Here is an 18658-nt window from a genome sequence, read left to right as displayed (position 1 = left end):
TACAGCCATGCCTTTCCAGCTTCAGGAAGCTACTTTCACCCCAAATATAGTCTCACGAAATAATCTTTGGGGTCCAGAAACCTTCTCCCGGCACCTTTTTCATATACGTACATGTTTTCATGAGTTGGAAAGTTGTTCTTGTTTTGCAGCAATCCTATGCCTGTATATTTTTGATAGCATAAGGCAGATGAACTGAAAATACATTCAAGTCTGGAATACCTTAGCAAGTGAAAAATATTCAGGACAAGAAGTTAACATCTACTCCCTCACTTTGGCTTCGTATTGACGTCAGCTTGCCGGTCACATTTTGAAGTGTATGAGATCACAAACCTTTGTTGTTTCTACCTAAAGCACAACATATGCATTCCTGAATCTCTTCTACTGTAAGAGATCACAGTCTGAAGATCTAACTGGGACACCAGCTTAGGTCATTTACAGAGAACAGGGAAACTTGCTATCCCACTTAGTTACTGCAAAAGTGGGGAAACAAAACCAAAATACATTCCACTTTAAACAGAATACCTTGACATTCATATTTAATTGCCAACTTTGCTAAGGATATATAACATGCCGATTCCTGTATCTTTCTGAGAGGGGCTCAAAAGTGCTGATAACTAATGCAGTGTCTCACCTGATTAAATCAACTACTCAGAAGACCCACAAGGAGCAGACATGGGGTAAATGGGTGCTACTTGTACACAGGCACATCCCTGTAGTGCATTCACAAGTTCGCAACAGAGCTCATCTTCTGCTAAGTGCAAGCCCTGTTTTCAGTTTGTAAGCTCGTCGTTAAGAAAGTCTGCTTGCCTCTTAAAACCCAATTTCTTATTAGAGGCAGTGAAGGAAAACCTAGAGAACTCTAAGCTTCACTGCCATGTGAGTTTATTACTGTCCTTCTACGCACTTAAAGAAGGATATGCTCTTACAGACATTTTAGATATCACTTCACACATGAGCAACTGCTCTCTTCTGCAAGAAATATATATATATAAAATCATCTGTACAAGTATAGAAAATTCCTTGTTTCTTAATAACACTAGGATCAATGCTCTCCAAATAAGCAAAAGATCAAAAGCAACATCATTAAGCTATCTCTGATCAGCCTGAAGCATACGTTACCTCGTCTGCAGCACGGTTAACAGTATCCAGATCTACAGTAAGTTCATGCAGCTGGTCAGTGCCTTAGAAACCGTATTGCTTCATATCTCAAAGAAAATGCTAGAGGACATCAGCCAAGAACTACTCAGGGCAGCCTTTAGAGTAGCTCACATACACTGTAAATACCATAGCTGAATGCTGACAGTGGACAAATCCTAAGCAATGAGAGTAGGCTGCTTCTTTCATCAGGATTATATTTAGCTAGGGGATGTTTCAATCGCGTGCTTAAACAGGCAAGGCTGTTTAACTTCATTCGGCAGTTTGTGCAGACCAGCAACTCACCTAGCGTCGATTAAACAAATCCGAATGACCAAGCTGTTTCCCAGATCCCAGAAAAACGGCAAGTCATTGCTCACAGAGGGCAGCTGGCCCAATTCAGGACAGTGCCACCAGGGCGCAAATCAGCTTTAGTATCAAAACATGTGAATCGCAAAGGGGTTTGTCCTCATCACCTTCCTGAAGGCCACATGGATGAGCTACCAATGTTGCCCGGGCTTGACTACGAACTGAAGGGCTCAGCATTGATGCAAGAGTCAAGGGACTCACAGCAGTTTTCATTCTGCAATCAACTGAGTAAGGATTCAAAAGACACATCTGTAAGTTGTAAACCAGTTTACTAAGCGTTCGCACCCTCCTGCTAGTAAAAACCCTGAGCTACCAGTATTCTAACCCGAAGGCAAAACGTCCTCTTATCTGCAGACACTGGAGAACAAACACACACTGCTTCTGGATATCAGACACAATCTAGTCACCTCAATGAAGCGACACTGCTGGTGGTTTTCCTGACGCTGGTGCAGCGCAGGATGTTATGCCAAACATTTCTAAAATTAGATAACTGTGTAACAAACGATGCTTTTTACATGCATTCAAATTCCCACTCGTTCAAAAGAGCGCTCGTCAGGAGACAGTGGGCTCGAGCCCATGGAGAAGCATTTAACGAGTGATTTCCCTCCACTGAGGCTCTGCAGACTCGTTTCTCAAAAAGTTTTTTTCCAAAGATTAAGCCTGCCTCATGCTTGGAAAAGGCTGGCATTATTCTCCAGTTCTCCCCATTTATGCTTCTCTCTGACAGAGCTTAGGGACAAGACTGACACAAAGGAAAAGAATAAGCCAGCGTTTATTAGTTTTAACTCCTTTTTTGGGTCACTACAGAATTTTCTTTTTCTTTTTAGCTAGAAAACATACAAGAATTTCTCCAAAACAGAAAGAGACACAGCTCCTGTACATTGCTAAAAAAGACTGCAAACAACCAGGAACCCACTCCACTCAAACAAGCAGGAATAAATTCCCCTCCAAAACACGGAAAAGCAGAGCTCCCAACAGCTCAGCCGCTGCTGCTTCTTACAGAAGGCAGCAACTCAGGCATGTCCAGTGTTTAAATGCAATACAGCGACTAAAGCCTGCATGCTGAAGACCTCAGGAATATTAAAAACAAACAGATTTGCAACTTAAAATATTGAAAACACTATAAAAGGTTGGTGAGGATGACAAAAAAAAACTTACGTTCAGATTACTTATTTAAAATCCTCAGACTATTCCATTAGAGAGCTGAAGGTTTAAAGCACTTCCCAATTCTGCTTTGACCTTTCTTTATCCAACAAATGTGTGTTTGAAAGGGACCGATTACATTTTTCTTTAGTACGAAGGAAGCACATACTGAACGGCAAATCTATTTTTTCCCCTTTTAGGCACTCTGCAGAAGTATGAGCTGCTCTCGGTCTCATCTGTGATGAGGAAGCAGGACATTTTAATACACGGACCTTTTTAAAAGAAATGCCCTTTGCAGAAACGTTGGCTTATGTAACAGGTCATGCAATCCGAGGCAGGCTCGAGAACAAGTCATTCAGCAAAAATATATGTGCACAAGAAATGTTATCAGAAAAAGGCACAACATGTTAAAAAGCAAATCTGAGAGTTCAACTTTTAACAGAGCAGGATCTGCCTAATATCATGTAAAACTGCCCCCCGCCCTGGGGGTGAAGGTTGGAGGCGGGATGCTTTATTTATATTAAAAGTTTATGCTCTCCACATTTGGAGAGAATTGCTGCCTATTAACTCCAGAGTAACCTCTCTCTAGGTCAGGTCTTGATCTGCCTGGTCAACCAAGGTGCAGCGTAGACACAAGCAGCAATGGACAACCCAAGACATGGGGAGCGCCAGGCACCCTTCTGCTTACAAGGATGAGGGGGGCAGGAAGGAAATTCAGAAGTATCAAGGATGCCACTACTTTTTATTTGCCAGATTTACACTGCTTCGCAAATTGAGATGCTTGTTTTAAGTTGCATTCTTCAATATTTCTCCCCCCCCCCCCCCCCAAACCATTTCTACAGCATCGTTTAGCTTCACCCTGTTCTGACATGCCTGGTAATCTAATAACATGCTTTTGACCACGGGAAGTCACTGCGAACTCAGATGTCCGCAGCGAGCTCTCTCTCAACACTTAACGTTCTGTATGTAGGACATTCCTGTAGAAATAGCTTTGCCCTTCACACTGCTTTGTGCCAGGATCCGTAGCTGCATCCGAGCTGCGTCATAAGTCAGATCCTTCCTTGGACTGGTGGCTTCACCTCGCAAGGCCTACTGACTCTGGTTTGATAGCTTGCACACAAATAAACTTCTGATGGCAGCTCCTGCACAACGTCAAATATTGCCATTTATGAGACAAAATTCAAGTTCAATATTAGGCAAGACCAATACAACGCCTAACAGTGATTGCCCAAATTGGGTACTTTAATCGTTCAGATCTGACGACTTTGTCCCCATGCCTGTCAAGAATTATGCGCAGAAGGACAACAACAGCAATAACTTCACTCAAGGTTAGAGTAGTCCACTCTTGAGCTTCTGGGCTTTCTACCTAAAAAAGATAACCTTACAAGATGAAAGGCAGGCTGGAATTCTCCGTTGAGATTTCTGCTTTGATTACTCAGAAATTCCCCCTGCTCCTGCTTACAACAAAGGCCACAATTCAACTAAGGGATACGCACATCCGGACTCTTCAAATGGGTAGAATAAAACAGAGAAGATAGAAAATGCCGACAGAAACCTGCTCCTTTGTTCAGCATAAGGATGAATATTTACAAAATAGCAACATCACTTTACCGATACTCCTTACAGAAGAAAAACAACCATTTGCTAGAATGCTTCTGAAAGAATGACAGAAGCCCACCAGCAGTTCGGCAAGCAGCAGTTAAACACTCATTCATTCAGAAATTCTTCCAATTTTTTGAATTCGGCAGCAATATTGTCACATCACCAATACTAACACTGAACCATCATGCCACTGCATGAGTGGGATTTCTTTAAAAGAGTGTCAGATGAACCACACTTTAGAGATTCTGTAGCGTTTGAGAAGAATATGAATGGTGATCTAAATAATTTGGTTAAATTTGTATTTTAGTATTTTTGGAATGGTCTCTCTGAACTGAACTAAAATTGAAAAGTACTTATCTATTTTATATCACAGCACTGCAAAACATTGTTAACGATTTGTTGTATATAACTGCACTAAGTAGTCTTCCACATGCTCTTAAATCAAAGACCACATTGAAATTGTGCAGTATTTTACAATGGCATTAAAGGATATTTTTCAAATACCTTATCAGAGGTCAGATCAAAGCATCAAAAGAACTTATCCTGTACCTGGCCTTTAACAGCGATGGTCTGGGGAAGAACAGAAGAGCAGCTCAAACATTTAGTGATACGCCCCCAGAGTACTCTTACTCTGCCTGTCCGCAAAACGTTGCTGCTGAGGGATTTCCTAAACCAGAGGTGATGTTTTTATAACCATCCTAGAGCAAGTTGACATTTCCGCAAAAAACCTGAAGACTGCATTTAATAATTTTCCATCTCGTTTCAGTTTGCAAAGAAAGACTACGGCACGATATTCGGAACCCCCTTTAGGAAATATAAATCCACCTTTTTGTCACACCAAAGCCACAACGCAGCACAGCGGCAATGCAGGACATGCATGCTCATTGGTACCGCGTTGCTGACTGAGCAGCCTATGCCAGGTTCACACTCGATAGGGGCCATAAAAGAAAAGGATGATCATCTCTGCAGTAGTTTCCAGCCTAGAAGAGGCACAAATAAAGGGATAATGAACAAGAAAGAAAAAAAAAAGAATGAAAATGTTTGCTAGTGGCCTACATTCATCTTTTCCAGCAAAAGAGTTATAACTCATGGTCACTGACCTCCTATACAGTTAAAGAACACCCTATTGTATCCCCTGAAGGTAAGACTGGAGACGATGAAGAAATGGGGAAAAGCACATGAATACCACCGTAAGCAGTACTGTGTTCATCCACCTCCTTTCGCAGTTCCTGCCGCGGTCGCAGCAAACTCCTCAAAAACTTGCCAAGTAAAAATTTGATTTTATCAAATCTGAAAGTGAATCATCAGCACTGTAATACCTTAGTCTGATGTTAAGCTCAGTACCCTTAAAGCCAAGGGGAGCTGTGACCTATCCCACAACTTGCAGCGGTTTCAGAAAGCAAACAGCCAGAGAAGACTGCTGCACTACTTCGCACTCCATCCTTTTTCTCACCGCTACCTTCAAAACCTTCATTTATTAACACTTAAAATCCTGCATTTTGGTTTCACAGCCAACATCAGCAAAATCCATACTTGCAGAACTTGGAGCACGGAGAGCTAATTGCGATTGTGAAGAGAAATCCACTGGACACTTTAAAAGACTATGCAAAACTAAAATATATTTATATACATGAAGAATTACATTGTAACCAATCTAAACACAAATAATACAATGACCTCACTCCTAGAAGAAGGAAAGGAAAACATTTATACTACTGTCACGCTGACAGCGAGCAAAGAAGCTCTCGCAGGACAGAACTGTTACAGTCAGGTACTCAAGTGTCACCTTCTCAACCCTTTCGCACAAAGAAAGAATCGGCATAAATAGGGCAAAGCTCAAACACTTTGGAAACTGTAAAGGTCAGAGTTGATAGTGCTTATATCGTAGGGAAAAAAGCAAAGGAGAAAATCCAAAGGTGAAGGCAATCTAAAGCATCATAAAGCCCAAACGTAGTAGAAGGTGAGAAGATAATTTCGTGAAAGAGCACGGGAAGCTTTGAGGCAACACTGCAAACGCCGGTGCCAGACCCAAGACAAACGGCCGTCCCGGGATCACGCAAAGGGGGGACGCTCGTGAGGGCGGAGGGCAAGGACCCAGACGGAAACAAGATAAACTGACCTCGCTGGCAGTCTTCATTTCTAGATTACAGGGACCAACGGGCACCAAGTACACCGCTTCTTGAAGTGAACCACATGAACCCCAAAGGGAGCGGCAATCTTTCCCCTACTGCCAGCAAAAACGTGAACAGATTTCCCTCTTCGTACCGATAATCAACAGCAGCCACAGAGCAACTGTTAAAAAGTTCTCCAAGTATGATTGAAATGCCTATTCGTTCAGCCAGCTGGTGAAGACCATTCTCTCCTCCACCCTCTGGAAACAGCTACATCAATTTTTCCAGTATACCTGAAACATGCTCAGATTTTACTAGGAGGTTAATTACAAACACCTGTTTCTAATGTGATTGTTCATATTATACAACTTAGCCAGTCATAGCTCTGCCACTTGTTAGATTTTCTCACAGCATGAAAACGCAGAGCCCCCCTGCCAGACTGAGCAAGCCCCGGCTTCCCAAGACACAGAAACACAGAAGAGGAGTCCATCCAGCGGAGACGGCCCACGACAAAGCGCAGCCTGCTTCTTGGTCACTAAAGATGCACGTTCAGCGACTTCAGGGTTTTGAAACCGCTGCCCCAAGGCACCTGCAGGAGCGAAGCGGTAAGCCTCGACAGCAACTAACTGCCACACTCATTGCTCATGTATCCTCGCAGTCATAACAGGGGAAGCGTGCTGCAGAACCCTTCTCACCCCGTGCAAGCACTGAATACGACGTACCCCTGCGGGCAAGGGGCCACCCTTCATAGCGCCATGGAAAGCTCGGGGTTATCACTGACCACAGCAGTTCAAAAGTGGCATTTACTCCCCCCTCTGATGACAGGTACCCATCAAGTTTTTTCCTCACCTTCTTAACCCAAAATCTATTAATTTTCCTTTACTGTATGAAAAACATGCAAAAGAACCACATCCAATTCTCATAATGCCTTTCACAACCTCGGAGCTGATGTCAAGATACCTTCTTTTCCTTTCCAACACAAGCGACCCTGAGCAATAAAACCATTACTAAAGCCACCTTCACTGATCCTTCATGTTCTGGACTGTAACAGCAATTTCAGATTTTACTGAAGTGAGGGATCATCTAATATTTTGTCAGTTTAGACCAGTTATTACATACTGTGTTTGGCACTACAGAAAGATTTAGACTTTTTAACCTGAGGAGACTTGCAGGAGTTTAATGAGACCAGAAGAAACAAGCTGAACTCCAGTTTGGAATTGCATTTAAACCAGTTTAGTATCAGTCAATTCACGAGTATGAGCTTAACCACTTCAGCTATAGTCTAAATCAATTAAAATGTTTTTACATTTACAGCTTGAACCTGTTAAGGTAGGTTATTTAACTATCACACAGCTTTTCTAACATAAACTAGGTCAAAAAAATTTAGAAGTTATCAGTCAGCACAGTATTTATTTGTGTGGTTTGGGGTTTTTTAATCAGCCAAGTGTGCCATGTGCGGGTTTGGTTTTTTAACTCCTGCTGCATGCCTTCACTGAATTATTTCAATCTCCAAATTTCAGTCCAAAAACCCTTTGCTCTGCTATGATGTCCTTTGGGAGCCTACCGCACTGACAAAATCATTCTCAAGCTCTTGTTCTAGACATTTAAGCTCGTTTTTTTCTTTCCCACTTCCAAATGTAGTCTTTTGCCAGTCTTACCAACCTCTCAGAATTCAATCCTTTCTTTCCACTTGTGCTGCCACCTGAAGTTATGGACTCATGGGATCTTCTCAAGTCTTCCCTTTTCTAGTCTAGAATATCCTCCTTCCTTTTATTTTCTCATGTCTTCAATATGCTTCTTAGAGAACACGTGTAGTAGTTTAGGTTTCCAGACACGTGCAGTAGTTTAGGTTTCTCGCTTGAGGGAGAACCACTGTGATCCCTACACGTACTCAAACCCAGCAGTTCACATAACGCAGTTACAGGCAACAAGCTCAGTAGTACTTTGGCTTAACAGATTCATCAGTGGGATATTTTTAAAAAATTAATGTAAATACAAATTAAAGGATTCTAAAACCTGCTTTTTTCTTCATTGAAGACAGAACAAGACATTATGATCTTATTTTTCTATACAGACACACCTCACAATGCAAATTTGTTCAGTTAGTTACCTACTGTTAATCTGCTTTGGATGCTATCACTTGGAAAATTTGTTCTTATAGAAAGTCATACCCCACCTGTCATATGTGTGTGTGTGTGTATATATGTATGTATATATACACACATATATAAGGGCTTCCAATCTGTTATCAATAGCTAACATAGTTTACAAAAACATCACATCCCCAAGCCTTCTCTGGAGACTCCATCATTAGATCAGCACCCAACCCCCACCTTACATCTTACTCTCAAAATACTTCTAATTCCAAATTATGGCAGAGCTCTACAGCTTCTGACGCCATATGATGAAAAACCCTTCACAGCTTCAAAAGCTACTGTCTTTTTTCCTTGAATGAGTTTGCGTCAGCACAGAAGTTGTGACTTCAACCACACAGATGACCCAGAAAAGCTTCAAGCTTATCAACATGGAATGACTTTTTAGAAGTCTACAGTAGTTACCTTACTAGGGGGAAAACACTTTCAAGTTTTGACACAAATACAGACACTCAATCCAGGTTGAGATTATACTTAGATGTATTGAGACTGAATCTTTCAAGACAACAAAAAAAGACAATGCAGTGCAAGACCATAAAAAAGTATCAACTCCTAGAGTAAAATTCTAATTAATATATCAAGTAAGATTTTTGAAGGCACATAAGTATGTTTCAGATAGTTATCACATTTTAAGAAACTGGATCTTATTTCTAATACGGACTTTTGATAATTTCCATGTTTTAATAGCCATTCTAAGCCCTCCAACTTTATGCAACTCTGCACATTAACTGTCCCTCCCCAAAATGCCCAAGTCACCAAAATCTTTTTGAAATACAAACAAATAGTTCCTTTTAAAAGTTTATCAGATACACAAAGGCCATCCTCAAGCATCTAACAGACTGAACTTGTCCACCGTGTATAGAGCCAGGTTCTAAATCTGCACATCCTGCTTGTTGCTTCGAGACAGAAGGAGCACCCGAATCACAGATGGGTTCCTGCAAACAACCTGAGCAACTCTGACATGCTTGGGAGGTTCAGGGGACCAGAGGAGCCCCAAGGAGCTCCCACCATCACATCTGCAATTCACAGCAGAAGTATTACAGCGATAAAGACTCAGTCCTGGGGAAGAGCTCTAAGAGTACATCAGAGATCACTTTGGAAAGTTAGATGCTGTCAAGTTGTTGGGTTTAATTACAGTCATCCTACAGTACTTGCAGAGGATGGGCGAACAGTAAAGCGCAGACAGTGCCTACGTTTGAAATGGAAAGGCCACGAAAGTGTAGATCAGTCAACCCAGTATCACTCTCTGGAGATACAACCAATCGAGTCTATTTGTAAGCACTCAAAAAAGCAGAAGGGGCTAGGGAGGGAAGAACCAGAGCTTTATTACTATGTCAGTGGTTTGATACAACTTGACCGTGACAATGCGATCTCCTGCTTAAAAAGCCAATTAAAAACAACAACAAAACCCACCAAGGTCACCGCAGAAAAGGAGTAGATATATTTTTCCTAATTTTAGTAAGGCTTTTAATACTGCCCCATAGAGGAGTCTCCTAACCAAAAATAAAACCTCTTTATCTCTTAAAAAACACACATGGTACATGAAGCTACATTATAGTAAGTAAACAAGCAGGTGGAAAACAACCTAATATAAGACCAATGCTGGGCTAGAAGCAAGCTTAAGTAGTGGTGGGTGCTCCAGAAGATAGAATAAGATTTTAGAATAATTTTGACAACTGGGAAAAAACACCAGAACTAGATAAGATGCCTTTTTAGTAAGAACACATATGAACTACTTAGTTTAGGCAGCAATAGAACGCAAAGCAGCAGCTCTGCACAACATGAGCTGACCACCATAAGGGATCCCACTGGACGCAAGTCAACAGTGTTATGTTGCACAAATGCATTTGTATTACGACGCAAACAGGAATGCCATATGCAAGACGCATTAAGTGATCCTTCCACTCTGCTGAACTTTGGTCTGGTCCCAACTGGAAGCGTGTCCAGTTTTACATCTCACACTCCAAGAAACGTGACTGGAGAAAATCCACAGAAAAGCAACAGGAATGGTCAGGAAGATGCAACTTATGTAGATCAACCATGGTAATTAACCTGGAGGAGTGCTCAAAGTAGCTGCTGATGACAAGTAAATAGATTGCTCCCCATATCCACACAGTTTAGATTAAGGAATAAAAAGCCTAAAAGGATAGCACAGTGGGTGTAGGTTAGATTTATGGAAGATCTTTCCAGCTAATAGGTAAGCAGAAACAGATTATCTACCTTTAATCTTCACAGATTTGTGAGCGGGAGCTGGAGCACCTCCATCGCTAGAAGTCAAGAACAGTACAAACACAGTTGCTCTGGCTTTACAACAGAAGGATGAATCACAGGCTAGCACTGTCCCTTACAATGCTGTTTTACAATTGCCTCCTCTAAAGTAGTACTTACAGAGTACTACTGAGAAAAGCAGCTCATTGTGAAGGAGAGAATGAGCCTCATTCATGAGCGTAACAGCAAGTAGTCTTCATAGAGTATCATATTGTAAGGGTGTGTAGTAAAGCTCTGAGCAAATGTCACCATTTAAAAGTAGTTCCCCTGAGTTCCCGGGTTTGAACTGGTTTTTGCCAGAATGAAAAATACTGTTTGAGATGTTAGTACTAGTGCTTATTCCCTCCTAACCTGTTAGCAGAGATCTGCTAGAATTTAGAGCAATTTTTAAGCGTATACACATTAGTCATATTGCTTGTATTTAAGTTTCCTATGGGGGAGTTGGAGGAGGAAGAAGAAAAGAAATGGTGGGAAAGAGAACAGAACTCTGAACATTTTCCTCCATGCTCAGCCCACACTCAGTCTCCATAAATGCTGCCTGAAACTGTTCCTAAGTTTTATCTAGGGACCATTAAAATCATTTGTCAGAATACAATCAGTGCAAAATGGATGAGAACCAGCAGTCAGAAAAAGCATTACAAGCATGGAAGGAAGGTTTTCTGCTTGCTTTTTTAAGAGAAGACAACTACTCCTCAATTTTATGGTCATGTCTATACTGGTTTCTGCCATGAGAAAAGCCACATTATGTTTTTAGCCAGCTAGATCCCTCTCATTCATCCAACCAGAGTATGAAGAGAGCAGATGTACAACAAGTATCACCTAACTTAATTCTCTTTATTCATCTTTATGTCTAGCTTTGACTATCCTACGTAGCTTTATTAAATCAGCATTCCCAATCTTAAAATAAGTGATGTTTAAGAACTCACTCCTCTACATAAAACAAGATCGAGTTTGTTTTCAAACACATTTTGCCAGACCAGAGCTCCAAAAAGGGAAGCACTAACTTTAAAAATTGACAGCAAATCAGCTCACCTGTTGGTGCACTGGAGAGACACTGGGGATTTAACAGGGGCAGTCCAAGCATCTATTTTAGACAACAGTAAAAATATAGCCATGCTCCTTTAAATCCAAACACTCTAAGGCGAAAGTATTAGTACACTGAAGTCTTTATTTTTAAACAAGCAGCTGGAGAAGCAAATATATTGCTATGGTTAAAGAACAGCAACCAGAAAAGGCATGTCATTTTAAGAGCAAACAGCAAGGTCAAGCATCACTCCACCAGGAGAACAGCATCTGCTCTGAAGCGCTAAAGTAATTTTCCAAAAAAATCAGTTGGAAGCTACAGGTTTACAGGGATCTTCTTTACAGACTGGCTTTTTCCAGCTGTTCTTCCTCACACTTCCTCATCTTTCTTCTATCGCTCCGTTCTGTCACCTCCTCTAAGCTATGCTCTGCACACGAATGACATGCTAGTATGCCTCGGAAACGCAGCCTCACAGCACCTGACAAGTTTCTCAGGAGACTCCTCAGGAAAAATTTAAATTTCTGACATGTAAATTTTTCCTGTGATCTTCAGGTGTTTATGCAAAAGCTCTAAAAAGAATCCATACAAACTCTAAAAAAACAACTTACAGTTTCATTACGCTTAAACCCGTAGGTGATTCTAATTATAAATATTCTGCGCTACATTAATTCTAAAAAAATCACTGGCAACTCCATGGCGATCTCTTGGCAGAAGCAGAGAAGAGGCCGACCCCCAGCAGACACTCAGAGCACATATCTTAGGGTGAAGCGAGTGGTTTCATCAAACACTGAAACTGCAGGAGATGTCCCAACAGGTACATTACTGTTCATTTTTCACGCTAAGCTGGCGCTGTGCTACTCTACACGCAAAAACACTTTGGAGTGTCGCCTTTCACTACAGTGGTGGCGACTTATCAATAATAGATAGCGCGATTCTTGGGGATCCTTCCACGAGTGCACCTCTCAATAGCCACGTAGGGATTTTTAACCAAGTTGTCACTGATGTATTTAGACACACCTATTTGAAGAACGATATTTTTCCAGCGCCTTACAAGAAGTATTCACAGTTCAGTAAACGGCTGTGTGCATTCTGCATGCAAAAGCAGAAAGGAATTGCTCTGCTTTGGGAGGCGTCTCACTGCCCATTACTGGCCGAAAGAAGACAGCTCCTCTAGGGCAGAGCCCACAATCTTTAAATTTCTTTTCACATTCAAGTTGGAGCAGCACCTCAATTAGCAGCAATAAACCTTTCTCAGAAGGACCTCCACCCTTCACTTTGCTTTATGCAGTTTAAGTGCTCCACTCCTTTTCAAGAGGACTTTCACGCACCTATGCGCATTTCCTTCCATCTCAGCACAGAAACTCAGTCTCCCTGACCATATAATTGCTAGGATGACCCTAGCTAACCAAATAAAAATTAATGAGCTTTCAGAATATATCTGGGGTCTCCAGCCTTACTTCACACTAACATTTGGTACTGCTTGGCTAGCTTCATGTCAGCAACGGGAGCCATGATTAACACACAGAAAGCCTGAAGCCTTCCATCTACCCCCCAAAATTTATTCCATTTTTGACCTTCAGACATGTAATTACTGTCAAACAACAAATGTTTGCACTGCCTATCAACCGGCTACTTAGACTTTTTATACCAACTGCCAGCATTTGACACCCTGCTTGCTAACTCTACACAGGAACAGCTTCAGGCACACGACCTATTTAGCTCGCATTTCTGAAGGCTGCTCACCTCCCTTCACCCAAATGAAACGGGAAACGTAACACGGGCAGATTAACTCTGCCAAGATGGTGCTCAGACAGCAGAGCTACCACAGGAATCGGGCTGCATCCCTGCAACAGGGAACCAGGCTTCATCTGCCACACCATCCAACCAGCACGTTCCTGGGAGCTCGCAGGACTCGGATGCCTAATTCCCACCGAACTCCAGTGGGATTTCCCCAGACTCCTTTAGGCTCCTCAGAAATCCCTGGTTTTGCAGGAAGCCCACAATTCTCATTCATGTAGCGTGGGTACCAAAGCTGCATCGTTTTGGCTAACATAACCAGACATGGGGCTCAGTTCTGGTTCAGACGGCAAAATCTGCATATACTGAGGCAATAATTCACATCTTGGATCTACAGGCCGTTATCGCTATAATCTACATCTCTATTATAATCGTCAAACACAATGAAAGCCTCACGGTTATTCTAGAGCACCCAGTCAATGAAGCTGACCTCATGCTGCAAGGTAGAAGTCTCACCTCGATAGAAGGCAACTGCTAGGTCTACATAGTATCTGCAGAGCAGAAAGGAGGGGGGGAGAAAGCAGGAGAAACGATGAAAATTTGTGTTCCACTGTAACGGTAATAAGGTATTGCTTCCGTCTAGATGGGTTTTCCCAACGCACATAAATCTGGGTCTCTCGGGAAGTAAAGACCTCTGATCTTTATAGCACTGGCACGCTGAAGCGTTCCCTCTGTCAGGTCTGCCATGATGCTGCACAGCGAAGCGCCCACCAGAAAGCCCGTGCTTACGCGCTTCTGGGGAGCGCAGAACCGACTTCACCACGCGCTCGGGCTCCGGGATCACACGCCAAGCCATGCATTTTCATAAGCTCTGCGGGCGCTTCCTCCGGGCGCGGGACCCGCCGTGTGGGCCAGCCCCTTGGCCCCGCTCCCTCCTGCCACTAATTGTCATGCACTTGGCTGCGAAGTCGCCGGGGAGGAGGCACGCTCTGCTGGATTTAGCTCCCACTGCCCTATAAGAGGCAGAGCAGGGCTTTCTTCCCTTCCGCGCTCCTATCAGAGGATCTCTGTAGTTGCTAAGAAACTACAATTTTATGGCATTATAAATCGGCTAAAGCAGCTCCGCTGATGCAGGTTCAGTAGGCGGGAAGAGATGTTCCATGTTTCCAGGAGCGCCCCGCACGCCGAGCACCCCCAGCTCCCCGGCGGGGGCCGGCGAGAGCCGCCCGCCCCGCGGCCGCGCCCTGCCCCGGGCTCCGCTGCCTCCGCCCGCCCGCAGCCTCCCCACGGCCGGCGGCACCGCGCCGCTCGGCCCCGCCGCTTGACCCTCCGCCCCCGCCGTAGCCGCCCCCCTAGCAACCAGCCGCCCCCCTAGCAACGCCGCCCTCCCCCCCCTCCCGCCGCCGCCCGCCCTCACCGCTCTGCGCCGCGGCGGGTCCCGGCAGGAGGCTGGCCGTGACCAGCAGGAGCGAGAGCGCCACGGGGAGCGGCCCGGAGCCCGGCATCCTCCTGCGTCGGCGGCGGCGGGCCGGTGCCGCGGGGGCGAGGCGGGCGGCGGCGCGGGGAGGCGGGGGGAGGCAGGCGCCGGCGGCGGGCAGCGAGGCGGCTCCGGCTCCGTCCTTCTGCCTCCGACCTCCTACCGCAGCGCCGGCTCTCGCGACGCTGCCGCCGGCTCTCGCGAGACTTGGCGCGGAGCGGGGAGGGGGCGACGCGCGGCCCCGGGGCGGCCGCGGCACGTGACGGGGCGGGGCGAGGGGCGGGGCGAGCGTGGGCCCCGCCCCCGGGCCGCGGCGGGAGGCGGGGGCGCGCCGGGGCCTGCGGCCGCCTCGGGGCCCCGCGTGGGCGCTGCCTCAGGCTATATGTAATATATATAATATCTATATAATATATGATCTTGTATATTTTATACATGTTTACATCTCTTTATTTCCGCGTCTGTAAGACGCGGCTGTGCTCGTGCTCTGGTTGCGCTGCGCTGCTCCGGGGATCCCAGCCGACGGCAAACCCGGTTCGCCGACCGCTTCAGGCAGGCCGTGGCGGCCCCGAGTCGCAGGGCGGATGGAGCGGCCGGACGCGAAGCCGTCGTTCCTGCGCGCACCCAAGCTGCGGAGACGCACGATGTGCGGAGGACCGCGGGAGGGAGCAGCACAGAAGGACGCTGAGCAAAAGCGGAAAATCCCTCGAGAAGAGGTTTTCTGCTTTCTGCTGTGAGCCCTCCTTCCAGTCTAGAGGTCCCTGCAGCATCAGACCCCTGAAAGAGCGTCCGAGGGGCGTCTGCGGCTCCTTGTCCTCCCTCTAGCCAGGGAGGCGGCTCGGGGAGGACGCTAACGCCGCTAGAAGCTGCATTGCCCTCTGCAGGGAAACCTTCCCTGCCGTGAAATCCCGTTAAAATAATTTCTTAATTCTCTGCTGCTCCGTACCGTGTGCGCAGACGTCCCTGCCCCGAAGGCAGCGTAAGTGCACCCGCGACGCGGCGCCCTGGGGAAACGCGTGCAGGGCCTGTTTGCCTGCCTGGTCGCAGCCGCCGGAAGGGTAATGGTTGCTCATGCTGCTCTAACCCAGTTTGGCCAGGCACCAGTTGTGCCGCCTGCTCCCTCTTCCCCAGCGGGCTCCCAGCAGCTGCTTGGCTTTACCTCCCTGCTCCTTCTCCCCGGCCTGGCCTGGTTATTCTCTGCTGATCCTTAGCAAGCTCAGTCCGAGTGCCTTTACTGTCAGCGTGTCTCAGAAACCTGAAAAGGACCATCGGACACACCTTTTCCGTGAAAACCCCGCTCCTCGGTTGAGGCCGATGAAATTGCTGCTTGAGCACCTCAAGGCTTTGGTGGTGGCCCTGGGCTCACAGCCGCAGCTTCGCCCGGCCGGGCTCACGCAGGAGAAGCGTTCAGGCCTGCGTTCGGTGCTTTATGTAATCGGGGTTGTCCCTCGCTCTCCAAGGATGCCGCGGTACTAAATTTGATCTGCATCAGATATTCCACTGTGCCGTGTATCCTGCGCCTGAGCATTTCCATGGTGCACTGCCATGACTCACTCTTCTCGCCAGCTGAATCATCTGTGACACTACTATTTGTTTTCTTGCCACGCTGCAGAAACATCCTCTTTTTTTCTCCTCGTTTCTGGTGCTGTGGAACATTTCTGACAGTAGCGCTCGAAAACCAGAAGGAATAGGCAAGAAGAACCAGAACGCAGGGCTTCACGTGGTGGTGTCCTTCCTTCTGCTTTCTGCATGCTATTTTGCCTGCTAAATGTTAGCACCGGTGGATTTTGCTATAACTCTCATTTCTGCAAACACCCACTCGGTATTAGGCCTTACCTACACTCAGATGTTTTCCAAGTTTGGAACTAGTTAGTGATGCACTTGCCTCTGAGCATGGCTTGTGTCTGCACAGTAATACTGCTTCGTAACCATGGCAGCTCGCGGTGAGTCATCCTGCCAGAGGCCCGGGCCCAACTTAGCAGGCTTTTTTTCCTCTAACCAGTTCAGCACACTGCTGTTTTGCTGGATCTTCTGCGCACGATTGCATAACCCATCTGCTAGGTTTCTCGCTCCCGGGCTCTGCCCTGGGGGCAATCCCCGGACGCACTGCCCCAGTTTCTGCTGGTTTCGCCCCGGTGGTGTGCCGGCCAGCTGGAGCGCTGGGCCGCGGCGCCGGCGTTTCCCTCGAAGCTCTGCTAGGAGATGGTTACCCGGAGCAGCTGGGGAAGAGGTGCAGGCTCGGCTTGCCTGGGCTGCGGTCGATATGGAGCCGCTGCAAACGCACAGCGTGAGACACCGAAGTGGAGGGTTGCCACGGCCCGTCGCAGAGGAGGCCAATGAGGGACCCGGTCTGAAGCCTGCTGTCATCTTCAAGAATCCTTTGAGGGACTGAACGGGGTTAATACCGGGTCTGTAGCGTACATAGGCTGTATATATATATAGTAAGATCTGTTCTGGTGCCCTGCCATGGCTGGTATGGGATAAAAAGCTGCTCTTCCACCGTGCAAGAGTGTTTCCTCTTACAACAGGTCATGCATATAGCAAAGTCGCTGTGTAGAAAAACAGGATTTGCCGATCCTGGATCCACTGTGATATTTATTCAGCATAATGGTTTGATAGTGAGAAAAGAGCACTTTTTATTACAAATTCCACCAGACTGAAGCTTTAAAGTGCAGGCCTTGCGGGTGATGTCTTTGCTGGCGTGGTTTCACATCCCAGCGCTGGTGATTCCTGACCTTGTGAGCGGATGGGGAGGTCGGACATGTCAAAACTTCCAGGCAGTGTAACTCCAAAGCCCTTTATTTCCTCCCCCTCAGCCAAAGCCCACCTTCTCACCACCTGGGATGGCTTCATTTGATTGGTCTCTGATTATCCATTGAGGTCTTCAGCCAACGTGGGATAGACTATTTAATACTTAAAAAGAAGCAAAGAAGAAGAAAATTCAGGAAACAGCTTCAGTTATTTCTGCGTTGAGGAGCAGCAGAGGCATTGCCCCTTCATGCGGGTCATCTTTGAGCCTGTCTTCTTGCAACTCCATCTGGTTAACAGAAACCTGTTATTTCTGTGTGTTTATTGATATACTTTGGCACTTGAAGAAAGCTTTGCCTCTAGAGATCTCCCTTGCAGTCACCTTCTTTTGAATCTATTACTGAAAAGTTGAAAACATAGAGCATGAAACGTTGTGTGACATCTAGCAGGGAGCTTAGCTGTTGCAGGGGGCTTACGGGGGTGAGTAATGCCGCATAACGTTGGTTAATGCTTTGATGGCAACAAGCTCATGAAAACACAGATCTGTACAGCAGCGGGCTCAACTCGTGCAAGCCAAGTACTTGCAAGCCGAAATGCCTCTGCATGGTGAGACTGCATTGCTAAACGCGTGAGCAAGATGCACGTTGTGTTGGTTTTGCATGTGCGGGGGAGAGCGATAGAGGAGTTAACAAACACATAATGCAACACGTATACGTTATGTAAGGCTGGCCAGACTGCGTGCGAGCTGCCGGGCTCCTAGGCCTCGGTGGCTGCGGCTTGCCCTGCGGAGCGCCGGAGGCGAGTCCCGCTCGTCTCCCGCCCGGTGCGTCAGCGGAGGCTCTCGCGCTCGCCTTACAGCCCGAGGGCCCGGCAGCCGGAGAGACCCGCGCGTGCA

The 18658-nt window shown here is 46.1% G+C and overlaps 1 protein-coding gene across 2 annotated transcripts in view; it reads right to left on the bottom strand.

Moving 5' to 3' along the window:
• The window catches only part of NPTN (neuroplastin), a 57615-nt gene extending 42370 nt beyond the window's left edge, over positions 1-15245 (bottom strand). Inside the window, exon 1 of one of the 2 annotated variants that reach the window (XM_064517630.1) lies at positions 14959-15245. In XM_064517630.1, coding sequence (XP_064373700.1) covers positions 14959-15046 — 88 coding nt within the window. In that variant the 5' untranslated portion in view covers positions 15047-15245. The remainder of the gene's footprint in view (positions 1-14958) is intronic. The other variant, XM_064517629.1, reaches the window with a different exon arrangement.
• Between the last annotated feature and the right edge of the window lie 3413 nt (positions 15246-18658).

Source organism: Dromaius novaehollandiae, chromosome 10 (assembly GCF_036370855.1).
Source record: "Dromaius novaehollandiae isolate bDroNov1 chromosome 10, bDroNov1.hap1, whole genome shotgun sequence".
In the NCBI taxonomy this organism is placed as follows: domain Eukaryota; kingdom Metazoa; phylum Chordata; class Aves; order Casuariiformes; family Dromaiidae; genus Dromaius; species Dromaius novaehollandiae.
This window is presented reverse-complemented; position numbering and strand designations above follow the sequence as displayed.